Source organism: Odontesthes bonariensis, chromosome 22, assembly GCF_027942865.1.
Source record: "Odontesthes bonariensis isolate fOdoBon6 chromosome 22, fOdoBon6.hap1, whole genome shotgun sequence".
NCBI lineage: Eukaryota > Metazoa > Chordata > Actinopteri > Atheriniformes > Atherinopsidae > Odontesthes > Odontesthes bonariensis.
In genome coordinates this window covers 9,953,352-9,968,141 of record NC_134527.1, presented here as the reverse complement: position 1 = coordinate 9,968,141, position 14,790 = coordinate 9,953,352, and the positions used below count along the sequence as shown (strand labels likewise).

The 14,790-nt window shown below is 42.4% G+C and overlaps 1 protein-coding gene across 2 annotated transcripts in view; it reads left to right on the top strand.

Moving 5' to 3' along the window:
- LOC142372301 (poly [ADP-ribose] polymerase tankyrase-1) overlaps window positions 1-14,790 on the top strand; it is an 81,098-nt gene that overhangs the window by 48,008 nt on the left and 18,300 nt on the right. For both annotated transcript variants that reach the window (XM_075455145.1, XM_075455146.1), the window contains 10 exons: window positions 2,907-3,001; window positions 3,468-3,534; window positions 3,744-3,930; window positions 6,245-6,366; window positions 6,465-6,556; window positions 7,461-7,539; window positions 8,560-8,731; window positions 9,909-9,988; window positions 11,041-11,186; window positions 11,286-11,451. In XM_075455145.1, the coding sequence (XP_075311260.1) occupies window positions 2,907-3,001; window positions 3,468-3,534; window positions 3,744-3,930; window positions 6,245-6,366; window positions 6,465-6,556; window positions 7,461-7,539; window positions 8,560-8,731; window positions 9,909-9,988; window positions 11,041-11,186; window positions 11,286-11,451 (1,206 nt within the window). The remainder of the gene's footprint in view (window positions 1-2,906; window positions 3,002-3,467; window positions 3,535-3,743; window positions 3,931-6,244; window positions 6,367-6,464; window positions 6,557-7,460; window positions 7,540-8,559; window positions 8,732-9,908; window positions 9,989-11,040; window positions 11,187-11,285; window positions 11,452-14,790) is intronic.

Genomic DNA, 14,790 nt, shown 5'->3' with positions numbered 1-14,790 from the left:
AAGCTCTCTGAAATCCAGTGCAGTAGGAGGGGGATCGGGGAGGGGATTGTCAAGAAACGGGGACATGAGAACATTTTCCTGATCTGGTTTGTGAAAAGCAATTGCATAGCTAAAAGTTAAGAAAATTACTTTTTGTCATCTTTTTTTTTCTTCTCACTTTACTTGCCTTTGTAATTGAAACCTACAGGTTTGCCAATTTGAAGCAATGAAGATCAGTACTACAGTAGTTTAAAAAAATATATTTTTCACATGCATTTTTATTCTTCACCCAGGATTTTTTTTTTTTTTTTTGGCATAATCACTTATGTCCCAGTTATGTTGATTTGGGGTTAGGGTTAGGAAATTTGCAGTTAACTTTCTCTGAATCAAAAGAAGAAAAAAAAATAAATTGTCGATGGGGCCCAGACTCCACACTCAAAATCAAAATGCGTCACATTCATTTGTTTCTCACGTTAATTGACTGAATCTGTGTGCGAATATGTTTTGCAGTTACACTTCTTTTGCATCGGTTTTAAACTTTGTCATAGTTGTTTCATTTCGACCTCAACATTTTATATAAGGAGAAGTTTTCCTACAGCACACCTCACACGTCAAAATGGTGGCATTTTGGTCTCGTTCACCTGTGCAGTTTTAGCCACCAAATGACTATTTAGCTAGCAGTGGTTTGTTTTAGCTATCATCACAGCCTATCTATCTAATCTATTATAGAATCTGTGCTATCATAATGAACGCAAGTTTTGTTTAGCTAGCAGTGGTTTGTTTTAGCTATCATAATGAACGCAAGTTTTGTTTAGCTAGCACGAGTTAACTTTTCTCATAGTTTGCACAGAAAAGAAAGGCTTCTTTATGTTTTTTTTTGGTTGTTTCTTCCAGCTTAATATTCAGTGAACACATCTTTTATCAAGTATGATTATTTTAACCAGCGCAAGTCTTTTATAGCTAACGTACCCATATTTTACTTTAGCAACACTGGCATCCTCAAAGCTAAGACATTATTCAAACTGTCATCCTCAACATTTTGTAGTCGTCATTGTTACATTTTACATTTCATCTCTTCTGCATGGGATGAGATGAGAGTTTCCACTTAGTTCTAGTGAATGGGAAAACTAATGCATTTGATCTTTCTCACATTTTTGGTCATCGAGTGGATGTCAAATCAGGAACAATATACCTTCACTGAAGGTTTGTCGTGTAGGAGATACTTTGTGGACAGGTTAGCTGCTGTTATCATGATTTGTAATGATATCATGAATAATTTTACATTAAATTCTGCAACTGCATGAGACTGTTAAAGCTGGCCGACTTTCATGTCTTCACTTTTGAGTGAATAAACCATGGATCACGCAAAACTCTCGAATGGAGCGTGCAACTATGCAGAATTCATATTACCCGAGCATCAGACTCTTAATGAAACGAGTATTAATCTTCTCTTAGCACCTCCTTTTAAAGTTTCCTGTCAACACCATTAGCTTGATCCCATCCTCGAGTCATGAGCTGCTGATCGCTTCTTTAAAAAAAAAGAAACTATCTGATCTACTAGAAGAGGAGACATTTTTACACTTTTTTGAGGTTTCACACCGGACTCGGTGGGTTGATGGCACTGAACAGCAAGGTATGACCTCTTATGCCAGCCGGTCAGTGTAGCTGATGGATTTCACAACTTCACACGCCAGTACTGACTGACATCATGACTTTCTCCACTGTTTTTTTCTGAATCGCTCTATGGACAGCTTTGGTGGAAAACATGGCTGCTAAAAGCAGGGCAGTCACTGTAGTGTCACTGGGGAGAGGTGGGCGGTTGTCAAGAGTTGCTTTCTTTCAAAAGAAAAGAAAATCTAATCAATCAGGCAAAATGCTGCCTTTCTTCTATGCCATCACCTTTTGGGACCTTTTAAGGTGTTAAATATGCATACCTCATGCATAAGTTATTAGTCTTAGCGGAAGGTTAAAGGTCTTTTCACATATGAAACTGTCTTACTGTCAATCTAACATTTCCTGAGGTTGCTTCAGTTTCTCTCTTTACTCAAAAATGTAATGGACAGATCAACATGGTCATTTTGCCAGAGTTTTAGGCATTTAATTGACGTTGATTCTGATTTGGGTCTGGATCGAGACCTTTTCTACGCAGCCCTTTCTACATCGGCATGAATCTATAAGCATCATTATGCACAATCATCAAAAATTAAATGGGTCTCAACGGTGGGTAAAAACGTCTCTGCAACCACTAGCTTATCTTCAGCCGAGCCGCGTGTTGATGCGGATGGCTCATATGTAGTTTTGTCTTAAGCACACGTGATTTTATTGTAAGGTCAGATAAAGCAGCTGAGCTGACCAATTTCCTGTTGTATTAAAAGGCAGTTTAAAGTAATATATCACCGCAGTGTCATTAGTTACACCGGTCGGTACATGTCACCATGTGTATTGCTCACTTTTGGCAACTTGTTGATACGCAGGCATTTTTCGTAGGTTTTTGAAGGGAAACATTGAGTGTCTGCTTTCCTAAACCTTCAAATGGACTTCTTTTCGTAAATACATGAAAAATTCCGAAGATTAACAGCCAAGTGCCACGTGTGAAAGGGTGCTGCACCCAAAGCATGACATGGCCTAAAATACAGCCCAATATTTGTCTGTAGCTCGTTCCAGCTTTAATTCCAGCCCTTGTGTTTTTTATGTATATACATAATGGTGGATAGTTTTTAATATCATGACTGACAGGCTGGTTTTCCATTGCTTTTCCCTTGTGACAAGGTCCGTTTGTCTACATAATGGAAACATACTTGCAGTTGTTCAGATTTCTCCTCCAGACTGAGTGCCGCTACCGCCTGGATGTCAGATTTTTTTTTCATCCCATTCCTCTTAATCTCATCATTTTCCCTCTGTTTCTGTGCCCCTGTCTGTGTGTACAGTCCACTCCACTCCACCTGGCAGCAGGATACAACAGAGTGAGGATAGTTCAGTTGCTGCTACAGCATGGAGCAGATGTTCACGCCAAGGACAAAGGGTACGTACAGCGACATTTACCTCGGCTCGGGTGTCCAAAGGAACTCCAGAGCGGAGATTTGACGATTGCCAGAATTGGACTTGAGGGAAAAATTCTGCCTCGTTTACATGGCAGTGGTCCCCCGAACATCACAAATGTTTGGAGCAGGGTTGGAGGAGAGTGCAAACCACACTGCGTGAGCCCGCTGAAACGGTTATGGTTGTCAAACTGAATTTGAGCTCAGGACAAGATTTAGGAAGGTGGAGATTTATGCACACCTCTAGCGTAAGAGAAAGAGCACTATGGAGCTGTTAAGGGGTTATTATGTTTTTATATTGCAGCTTTACAGAGCTATTAGCTGTTTGTGTTTTTCTTTTGTTTAATTAAAAGCATGCGATACAGTTGAGAGGTAGAGAACGTGGATGCTAAGTTTTGTTGAAATGGATATGATTGACAACTGAGCTCTCTTTCATGTTTTCCTCTCCAGTGGTCTGGTGCCTCTACATAATGCCTGCTCTTACGGACACTATGAAGTTACTGAGCTGCTGCTGAAGGTACAAACGCAATGACATTTGAAATGACCTCTTAACCGAGTCAAGTTCAACTGTTTTCTTATATAACTGAAAGAAAAACAGCATCGCTAAAGTCCGCCAGGCTGACGTCCCTCTTCATTTCTCTTTTAACTATCAGATTGCCAATTCTCTTTTCACGCCTTACTTTATTACATCAATTCTTTCCGCTTTTTTCCCCCCTACCTCCTCAGCACGGAGCTTGTGTGAACGCCATGGATCTGTGGCAGTTTACCCCTCTTCACGAAGCGGCCTCTAAAAACCGAGTGGAGGTTTGCTCTCTGCTGCTGAGCCACGGGGCCGACCCGACCCTTCTCAACTGCCACAGCAAGAGCTCTGTGGACATGGCGCCCACTCCCGAGCTGAAGGAGAGGCTTACATGTGAGTGTGACTCGTCATTTGCATAAACCACCAGCTGCAGGATGCGGCACACTGCTCGATGTGTCATGGCGCTGACTCGCTTGTTTTTAGGACAGGTGTTTTTGCAGGAGTCATGCCTTGAGCTATTGCAAAGTGACACATTTGGAAAACGGGAGACGAAGGTGCAGAAAAACCCAGAATTGTTTGTGTGAAAAGAGGCAGGTACAAACATCTGATAAGCCAGCAGTTCAACTTGCTTCCAAAGCACAAAATAAATGTCCTGACTTATCTGGTTGAGACACGACAGACAAAAGCCCCCATCATGGTTAGAAACTGTCGGAAGAGAATTTTTATTTCTCGGCCTCAGAAAAGACACTCTGTGCTGGTGTGTGTCAAACGGAGTGTAGAGGCTGCAGTGGAGGCAGAGAACATTCGTTAGATTTTTTTTTTTTTTTTGGTTCGGACGCTGTGATGAAAATGCTTCTGCACGTCACAGTGGGGAAAACCACAGAGCAGGACATTTTGAGCAGTATTGTTGTTCATCTATGTAATTATCCGGTGAATGTCAGTCCTCTGAGAGTCGCATTGTATGACGGGTTAAGTTGCAGCCCTGCTTTTGTGTGCTTTTTTTTTTTAAATACAGATGAATTTGATTGTTTTTTCCCCCGAGTACACCTTCACTTTTAGTTTCTATCTTTAGTTCCTGCAACCATTCATTATTCAAACCCAACTGCCTGTAACCAAGAGTGTGAGGATCAAATAGTTTTTTTTTTTAGCTTTTGACCCTCAAATCTTCTGAGCTCCCGTTTTACTCTGATGTTGATTTCGTTTCGATTTAGACGCGAGTTTAAATGTTGAGGATCTGATGATATATGAAATGTATATGCAGCTGTTTCAGTAGTGTACATATTGCCCAGATTTATCACTTTATTGTGTCCATCTTGTCAGAGAAGGACCATTTTCTGTATCCTGATATCGCCTTAGTCAGAGCAGACATCTTTGCAAGCCCTTTGCAACTCTTTGAAAGTGAATAGTGAATCAGCACTCTTGCTGCTGCCCTTCTTGTTTTTTTTTTTTTTTTTTACCAAACATCTAATGCTCCGGAAATCACGAAACCAACTAAAATGAATGTACAACTGCAAGAAGATTGTTAATGAGGGTGACTCATTGGAAACGCATCCCTCTGATCTCTGTGGGATGTTTGCCGCAGACTGATCTCAGGATAACATAAATGCAAAGTGACATTCTTGGGTTTGTGTGCTGGGTTTATGTGCGGTTTTTTAATGCTCAAAACCAAGTTATTAAGCCTCCCACTGTTTTGGATACAAACATGGGAAGTTTTCTTTTGTTTTTTTTTTTTTTAAAAGGAAATTGTTTAAATTGGAAATTTTTACAGAAATGGAAGAAAGTTTGAAAATCAAAGCTCCTAATCACTTCTAAAATTACACGTGTTCATTTCCCGACTTCGTTTTTCCCCCCACGTATTAAAGAGGCGAGGCTTATGTTTTTTTTTTAGTTTTTTTTTAGCATTAGACAGCTCCGGCCCCCTACTTTCCATTCTGTACTCTAAGCTAAGCTGACGTCCTCAGATGATGTGGGAGCGCTGAAAATCCTCAATTGTGAGCAATACGAATCAAGTCATGTTGCAAGTCCTCATCGAGGTTTTAAGAGGAGCTTCAAAAGAGGAGTCACAAGCAATTTTACTCCAAGTTAAGCAGTCAGAAAACTAACAGGATTTGGAGGTTGTGAGTGTTTGTGTCACGTTTACCAAAGAACGGAGCTTCCAGCAAAGAATTACCTGTTGGGTCTGATTCTTTTCCCTCATTTATCTGTTGAATTCCTATGTTGCTGATTTTGATTCTTCTCCTTCTTGACCGTGTCTCCTTGAAGATGGGACCTCTTTCGAGGGCTTAATATTTGTCTCATTATTGAATGCATGAAGGCTGCGGCTCAGTCAGCAGGTTGTCTTGAATGGACTCCTTTTTGTGCAGCCAGAAATGTTTTGGAAGCATTAACATTTTTTATTTTTTTTTGTTTTGTTTTGTCGGTATTTTTCCTTCTAATTTTCACTCCTGTAGAGATAATCACTTGTTAGCGCTCCGGCTCGAGCACACACGCTGTTTGCGTCACATGTAATTGAAGCTCTGGCACAAAACAAAAGTTTAAAAAGATCTTTCGGTGGCATTGTCGTGCCACAGGGTCAGTGCTAATTGAGTCATTTACTTTATTGTTTTTGGGGTGAGAATTTTCTGCTGTTTTCACATGCTGTCGCAGCACCAATCTGTGTCCTCTGGTCCTATATATATGGAGATTTTCTATTTGTATGTGTCTTCAGATGAGTTTAAGGGCCACTCGCTGCTTCAAGCCGCTCGAGAAGCCGACATAGCCAAGGCTAAGAAGAGCCTGGCTCTGGAGATCATTAACTTTAAGCACCCTCACACACATGAAACTGCGCTGGTAAGATTAGCTCCCATTCCGCACGTCATTATACAGCGGCGCCAACTTTCTAGACTGATGTTTCTCTGTGTGTGTGTGTGTGTTTGTGTGTGTGTTAGCACTGTGCGGTAGCATCGCCTCACCCCAAAAGGAAACAGGTCACGGAGCTGCTGTTGAGGAAGGGCGCCAACGTCAACGAGAAGAATAAAGAGTGAGTGCTGTTTTCACCTGCATGCATTATTTAATGATTTATTCTGGAGGTGGACGTCACGTTGCTTATGTGTCCTGTAGCATGGACGGCCGTTACTGGCTTTATGATTCATTTATTGCTATTTTTAGATGTTAGATGTTGCTGAGCTGAAAAGGATGCATTCAGTCACCAAAGCAGCGTTCGTCGTTGCTAAAAGGCACAGATTAGCTGATTTGGTCTGTGACTGAGTTGATTCTTTCAGTTCACTTTGAAAATTTGTCTCCAGAGAGTTGTACGCTCAAGCACCCCATCATACGCTGCACTCTCAACCTGGGCTGTCGTCACTGCGTTTTGCTTTGATCGCAGTTCAGTCACACGCTAGCCTTTAACCGGTTGTGGCTTTGGAAAAGAATAGAAACAGATAAAGTCTGTTCATAAAGTGTGAAATTCTGATCTGATTTGGGGCGGTGAACCTGATGATCCACCATTCACTAACCTGGAATACTTAATGTCAACAGTAGAAATGCAGTGTTGAAGCTCACCCTGCAGGCAACTTCACACAAATCCTCAGTCATTACACAGTTATGTGAAAGCAGAATTAAGTCGCTTCAGAAGAGACTTTGGGCTGTAACGCTTATGTTTCCCAAAGGTTCGGAGTGTTTTTAACAGATTCAGGGTGTTGGCCCTGCATAGACTGAAGTTGTTACAGTTGCAAGGAAGGGCATTGGCCTCGGTAGGGAGCTACTCTTCAACTCTTTTCTTTTTTTTTTTTTTTTTTTTTAATCTATAATGATGCAGTATTTTCTTTTCCTTGTAAAAATAGAAGAAAACCAAGCAATGGTGACTGGAGGTAGTCTAGCTTTGTTAAAGGGTTATGTTGAAAAGCACAAAACGAATCTTCTCCTTTTCTCTGCTCTCTCTGTAGTTTCATGACTCCTCTCCATGTGGCGGCAGAACGTGCCCACAATGACATCATGGAGGTGCTGCAGAAGCACGGGGCAAAGGTAAATTGCAAGATTTTTTAACAGATCTTCTAACTTTATTGGAATCTTTATTGTCCCTCGTACATTTAAATGTTCTTTATTATTCTTTTGTTTGTTCTCTTCCACCATCATTCTTTGCAATGGTAAAACCTTTCTGCTGTATATCCACAGATAACTATGTCCTCTGTGCACTCGTCTGCATATCCAGATCAGTATTTTTCTCATGTGCAGTCAATATGAGCGGTATTTGATCATTTGATCTTTTCTATTTTTTCATTTAATGGGATTTCTCCCACATGGATCAACAGGGAAAAAAAACGCCGCACCAGCCAAGAGAAAAGATCGCTGCAGAGCCATCTTTGTCAACGAATATGAATGTAAAATACCAAATGATGTGCTTGCTTTGCTTTATGTCCTGTTATTACTTTTTGCACATACATTTCTCAGTCTGCAATCGGGACCTGATAGAATGTCTAAATTTCTGCTTGAATAAAAAATATAAAAGATCCAATTGATCCATTGATGGTCGACCGCTCCTGGGATGGGTGACCAAAATTCTCTGATGTGAAGTGGGGAAGACTCCAAACTCTTTGGTGGTTTTCATCATCTATGTCTTTCCCACCCTGATTCACATCAATAGCCCTTTTTCCTTGTTTCCTCAGAAATCCTCTTTGTGTCGTGGCACACTTTCGTCAACATGTTCTAACCATCAGAAGTGAACAAACCCCTGCTCTTTTAGATAAAAAGGATGCTGTTCTCTCACCATTGTGCAGTGGGAATTTTAGGTGCTGTTGGAAATGTTTCTCCAGAAGTTGTAGGTCATTTATGGACAGAGGTCTTTGTGCATCTAAATTATTAACAAAGGCAGAACCAAGTTGACAAAATATAGGACATTGTGCCTGAAACGGACACGGTTGTAAGAGTAAAATCACTTGGAAAAGACTTCTAATAATACGACAGGTCGAACATCGGACGTGTTTATCTGTTGAATGTAATTGTGGATACACAGAAACCGTAACGCAGAGACTTTCGTCTTTGCAGGTGAACGCCCTCGACACGCTGGGTCAGACGGCGCTGCATCGTGCTGCGCTGGCAGGCCACCTTCAGACCTGCAGGCTGTTGCTAGGATACGGGGCAGACGCCTCGCTGGTGTCGCTGCAGGGCTTCACCGCCGCTCAAATGGGAAATGAAGCCGTTCAGCAAATACTCAATGGTATGCTACGCTTTGTGTGTGTGTGTGTGTGTGTGTGTGTGTGTGTGTGTGTGTGTGTGTGTGTGTGTGTGTGTGTGTGTGTGTGTGTGTGTGTGTGTGTGAGAGGAGCCAGCTGAGTGGGCGGGTGTGTGGGTGAGCTCTGCTTTCATTGCTGTGCAGCATTTGCAAATGACGGGATTAACTGGAATAGTTTTGTAAAGGTCAGTATTGATATTTTCAGAATGAAGGTGCAGATGGGTAAACAGATTCTGAGGCAGAGTGAGCCAGCCCACTGGAACAGACTCTGCATCACATTGTTTTGCTGCAGAACAAAGGCTGATGGATTTTTTTAAATCTCTGATAAAGTTTATGTTTACATCCAGTGACTCCAATGAAAAAAAACAAACAAAAAAAAAAAAACATCTTTTTCTTTCATACTTTTAGTGGCGTAAAAGTAAAACTGGCGACCGGTCCTCCAGGTCGTGGTAATTCTAAGACATGAAATGAAGGCAACGAGACATGACTAACATGAATATAACATGCTTTCCCAGGTGGTCTCACAGCCGTTCACACGTTGGGTCTTGTGACCAGAACGTGTTTGATCAGGAAGTTAAACAACTCACGGATGAGAATGTCTTAAACGGCCCCCCCGCCAAGTGTGAACGGGCTCTCAGCTGCTTAAAAGCCAAAACTCCGCCAGCTTGTTAGAAACGAGGAAAGCTTTCGTTGAGGGCTGAAATATCTTCGAGAATCGAGCTGAAGAAGTCCGGTTGCCCTTATTCAAGCGGTTTCTCCAGAGTGCACGGGCGTCCGCAGACAAACCAGCAGTTCAGTCATCTTTAAAGCTCGACAGCAAGGCCATTTCATTAGTTTATCAAATCACAATGTCCTCACACCAGACTGTAGTTGACAAAAAGATGCAGTCATTGACAAATAAAAGTAGTCATTTCTACCTCAATCTAATTAACCTCAGTCGTATGCTAAAAACAATGCTGTATTACATAAGCTAGGATCTTATTTGAACATTTAAAATGTAAACACACAAGAAAGGCTCTGCAAAATGACAGATGGAGCTTCCTTTATCATAGCAGGACCAGATAGAATAAAGGCTTTGATGGAGACCCGGTACTTCATTTTTGCTTCCTCTGTTTTTTAACCACTGCATTGCCGTATTTTCACTGTGTTTTTTGCTCTGCAGAGAACGTCCCCGTGAGAAACTCTGATGTGGACTACAGACTCCTGGAGGCTGCTAAAGCTGGAGACCTGGACACTGTCAAGGTAGTTTACCTGCATTTTGTCACCTTTTGATGTTGGCAATGGAAACTGGTCCCCAATGATGTGACTTTGGTCAGTTTTCATCAAGTCGCACTGCATGGCAGAGTGTGCAAGTGACACGTCAGATGCCGTATATGGCATCTCTCCAGCTGAAACTGTCATCGGTTAGTTTGAATCCATTAAATACTTTTAAATCTCTATGCCCAAATGAACTTGAGCGTCAAACAACAAAACGCTGCCCGTTTGCTTTTGGAATATGGTGCTAAAAGGTGGAGAAAATGAAAAACCTTTTATTCTCCAAAGAATCCGAAGTGCCTTAGTCGGAAATATGGAAATGGACATGGAAAGAAAACAAAACAAAGAACTTAGTAGCTTTGGTGTGCTTTATGGCACTGATTGTGAGAATAACTAGCTCTGAGAGATGCAAAATCCTTTTTAAGTGTTTTGTTTAGGATACAAAAGGAGGTCATCTTGCCCAGAAAGGTACCATTCTCAACAAAGACTCGCATCTCCTTAAACACTAATATATTTGTGGGAACAGTTGCTATAACTGTATGAACAACAATACGAATATGCTGTTTTTGAAGCTATAGACACAGAGGTGGAATTAGATGTCAACCAACGTGAACTCATCGAGCAGGTTTCAGACCAAACAGAGCTTCGAAGCTGGTGTATCATATCAAAAGATCTGAATACTTCGCATCGATACTTTTGGCAAAACAGACAAACACACACACACAAAAATGCGTTTGCCTTGCTGTTGGGTAAAATTGTGTGCGGATTGAAGGAAGAAAAAAAATAATAAAGGTGAGGGATGAAACAAAGTGAAGAAGACTCAGAGTCTGAAAAAGAGATCCATCTGTTCTTTAGTCGGTAGCTGAGGAGACATTTGAGTAAAAGACCGAATGTCACCCCGATGGTGTTTGGGATTTCAGAATGTAAGAACTACAGTTAGGTGTTTACACAAGAAGCCTTAGTTTGGATTCACATCGAAGCGTTTTTTCTGAAATAGAACAAGGAGAATGAATCATTCTGAATCTTTTGTGTCTCCGCAGTCATTGTGTACTGCTCAGAATGTTAATTGTAGAGATCTGGAGGGACGACACTCCACTCCTCTTCACTTTGCTGCTGGCTACAACCGAGTGTCGGTGGTGGAGTACCTGCTGCACCACGGGGCCGACGTGCACGCCAAGGATAAAGGGTGAGACGCCTGAGCCTGCGGTTCCTCGTTTGTTCAGTGCTGAAATAAAAACGACTTTGATTAAACAAATTCTGCCGGTGTAACTGCTTCCCTCCGCAGGGGTCTGGTTCCACTTCACAACGCCTGTTCGTATGGTCACTACGAGGTGGCCGAGCTGTTGGTGAGACACGGAGCCTCGGTCAACGTGGCCGACTTGTGGAAGTTCACGCCGCTCCACGAAGCCGCGGCAAAGGGCAAATATGAGATCTGCAAGCTGCTGCTAAAGGTTTGACTCGCTTGTCCCTTTGCTTACAACCCGCTTTTAGATCTGTCAATGCAAATATGCAGTGCCGCACATTAAAGCTGCATCAATGCAGCTTTGAAGTAGAGAGGGGGGGTCACTACTATTTGAAAGGATGCACCACCCTCTTTATTGGTCAGGCGATCAGATAATCAAATTTATATATTAATGGGAAATTTTTTTGTCTGATTAAAGAAGATCTCAAAACGCTTCATGTTCAGGGAGACTGTAGAGAGCAACCTTCACCATTTTCTGTCACAGTCCACAGTCTTGACCAAAAAGTTTAAAAACGAAGGAAGAATCTGTTGCTAACGCAAGCGATGACATCTTAAGCTGCGCGCGTCCTGTGAGCAATGTGTGCCACCCAGCTCCTTCAAATCAACATTACCAATTAGACCACAGTATTCTCCGAAATCCCCACTGAAAATCTTCTTTTAATTGCCAAATCGGATGCAGATCTTCACAAAAAGGTTTGACTTTTCATGCTCTCCGGGAGCTTTCTGAAGTGGAAAAACCGAAAATAACTGTTGCGTAACGGCGTCTCTTTGAACCTAAACGAATCCTGTGAAATGTTGCACTTTCACAGCTGAATGCGTTTTTTTGCTTTTCCCATCACAAACACCTCCAGACAAGGTTACATCACCGCGCTGTTGGGGGGGGGGGCATATGGGGCCTGCATAAATTAAGGCTAAATCAACACAGCTGAACTCGAAGGCTAGACGCACACATATGCAGTAAGCACGCCACACGTGGGATACAAGCGAGAGATAATCAACTGTCAGATCACTTTTGAGATAAACGTGAGGCACTCTAACAGAAACATTGAAGAACTCACAGGTGTGACGATAAAACTTTCAGCGGAAACAGTCGAGCAAAGACAAATTTGCTGTGAAGTAAAGCAACCAAATTAGATATGTTTGAGACTGAGACGGTCAGCCGAGTGGGGAAAAAGGTGAGCAATCCGATGTGTTGGTCACGCTTACTTTTAGAGGCAAGGCTGTTGATTGCATTCCACCCAATACCTCCTGCCTTACCCTCCTCTTTCAGTAATACAGGAGAAGCTATGGGAGCTGGGTTTAAGGAGGAAATAAAGTGTTTTTCAATCCCGGGCTACTGTAGAAAGGTGGTGGTGTGAGTTAATGGTGCAGAGGAGCCCCAGCATTTAAAAAAACTAAAAAAAAGATTTAAAGACATTTTACGAATATTGCTTTGCAATATAGCCAGTGAAATGTTACACACTGGGACTTTGTTTAAAGGGGCCGTGTTGAGGTTTTCCCTGTAAATTTAGCGTCACACCGGTGGGTGTTCACCTCCTCAGAAAGCCTCGCCTTGTGAAAGCGATGAAGCGCAGGCGGCGCGGTCACAGGCAGTGGACGCTGCCCGGCGGCGCGCATCCACATCTCTGTCCGAACAGAAGCAAACGGGCAGAGCTTCGTCTCGAGTGGATGCAAAAAGTGATCAGGGAAAAATAAACAAGGAAAAAGGTACCACACAGCAGGAAGTCGTGGAAAAGACGAGTTTCGAGAGATGACAGTTAAGGAATAAAATCCTTGTACAAACAAAAACATGCCAAATGTTCTCTAGTGCCAGAAGGCCTACGTCTCTCTGTTTCATCTGAGTGGATTGTTGTGTTCCGGGCTGTTGATTCAACAAAACAAGTCATCGGAAGAAATACCGTGACTACTTCCTGTAAATTAGGAATTTTACTTTTGGTTATTTCTTTTCTGGCATTTTTTAGAAAAATTGTCTCAATTAATTGAAAAAGCAGTGGAGTCTATCCTGAAAACTGCACCCATAGAGATTGTTCTGATTCTTTTATTTTGGTCTCCTCAGTCAACGAACCGTATTCTCCCGTCTGCTCATTTGTTTTCGACACCGCGGAACCTGTCAAGCCTCTCTCTTGCGATGACTAATTTACGCGGCGTTGGGGAATGCATTGTTTAGTCCTGAGATCTGGCTGTATAATCGGACTTTGCGTGCGAGTAGACCCTGAGTGCAGCCTTGAGATGATGTGATCTGAATATCTTAACAGAAACTCTGGGGCGTGCTTGTTAAGAGTCAGCCACACACAAGTCCATCTTTGATCGTTCCTAAACCTAGGGCCGAAATGCGCCACATTTTTCATTTGACCTTCAATCACAACAGAAGTGTGAATGGAAAGCGAGCTGTGGTCACCCACTGATGATAATCTAACCAATGATCATCAAAGAGTTACTTCCTGAACTGCGTTTTGAGGGTACGAGCCTCTTTGCTCGGGACCTGTTCCATCTAAAAGGAACACTTTGAATGAATAAATTCAAGCAGAACTGTATGGAGCTAAATCGGTTTCAATATTCACAAATGCTATATATTTGTGTGTGCATCAGAAATACATTTGTAAATCTTGTCCTGCGCATTTGTGAATATTGAAACTGATTTAGCTTCATAGAACTCAGGCTTAGATTCACACATTGCAGACCTTTTCACTCAGGTGTGTGTCTCTGATTTGAGGAAGTAGCTAACACGAGCCAAGACAAGCGTTTGTTTTATTCAGGCCGGTGCCATTGTGGTGGATCTGCTCTCGTCGAGAAACGCCATCTGCCTCAACAGCTTTATTTCTCTTCATCTAACACAAGGCGAGCTTAACTTAGTGAGAGTTTATTTCTCACGTAGCGGGATGCAGTAAAAGTGAGGTTTGTTTTGCTAAGCTTAAATCCTGTTACTTTTTTCATTAGTGTTATCATTACGTGTACAACAGCAGCAGCTGAAGCGCCGTTGCCTGAGTGTTGCTGTGTAAACCTCATGTGGCCCCATGTGCAGATAAATCCCAGCTCTGGAGTTCAGAGATAGAGCAGCTCCCCGGGGCCACGCTTCCACTGATCTGAGGGCTGCTTCGGCTCTTGCAATAACAGTTCTGGAGGCACGGGTTAGAGACCCAAACGCATGATCGATTAACCATAGCAGAGGGAAGGTTTGGCTTATTTGAATGTTTCTACAGTCTTGTTCTGCGATTGGTAAATCGTGGTTGGATTTTAAGCGTTTGATTGTGATTCCTGTGCACACTGGGCATACTTCCCACTCCAGCGTGCTCACACAGTGTGTTCCCTCGCCGCTGTGTTAATGTGCCGAGGCCTCGGGGTTTGACTCTTCTTTCGTTTTGAATAAACCGTTCCAAGGTTCAGCGGCAGCGTTTGTTTGTCCCCTCTGCTCGTTCTCTACTTCCCATCGTCGAGTTTGTGCTCGGATTAGACCTGCGCTTGCTCCCCGAACTCCAAATCTTTTTGCATTTTGATGTTTTGAAGATATAGCATGATTTTAATTTGAGTAAAGGTTGAACTTGTCTCG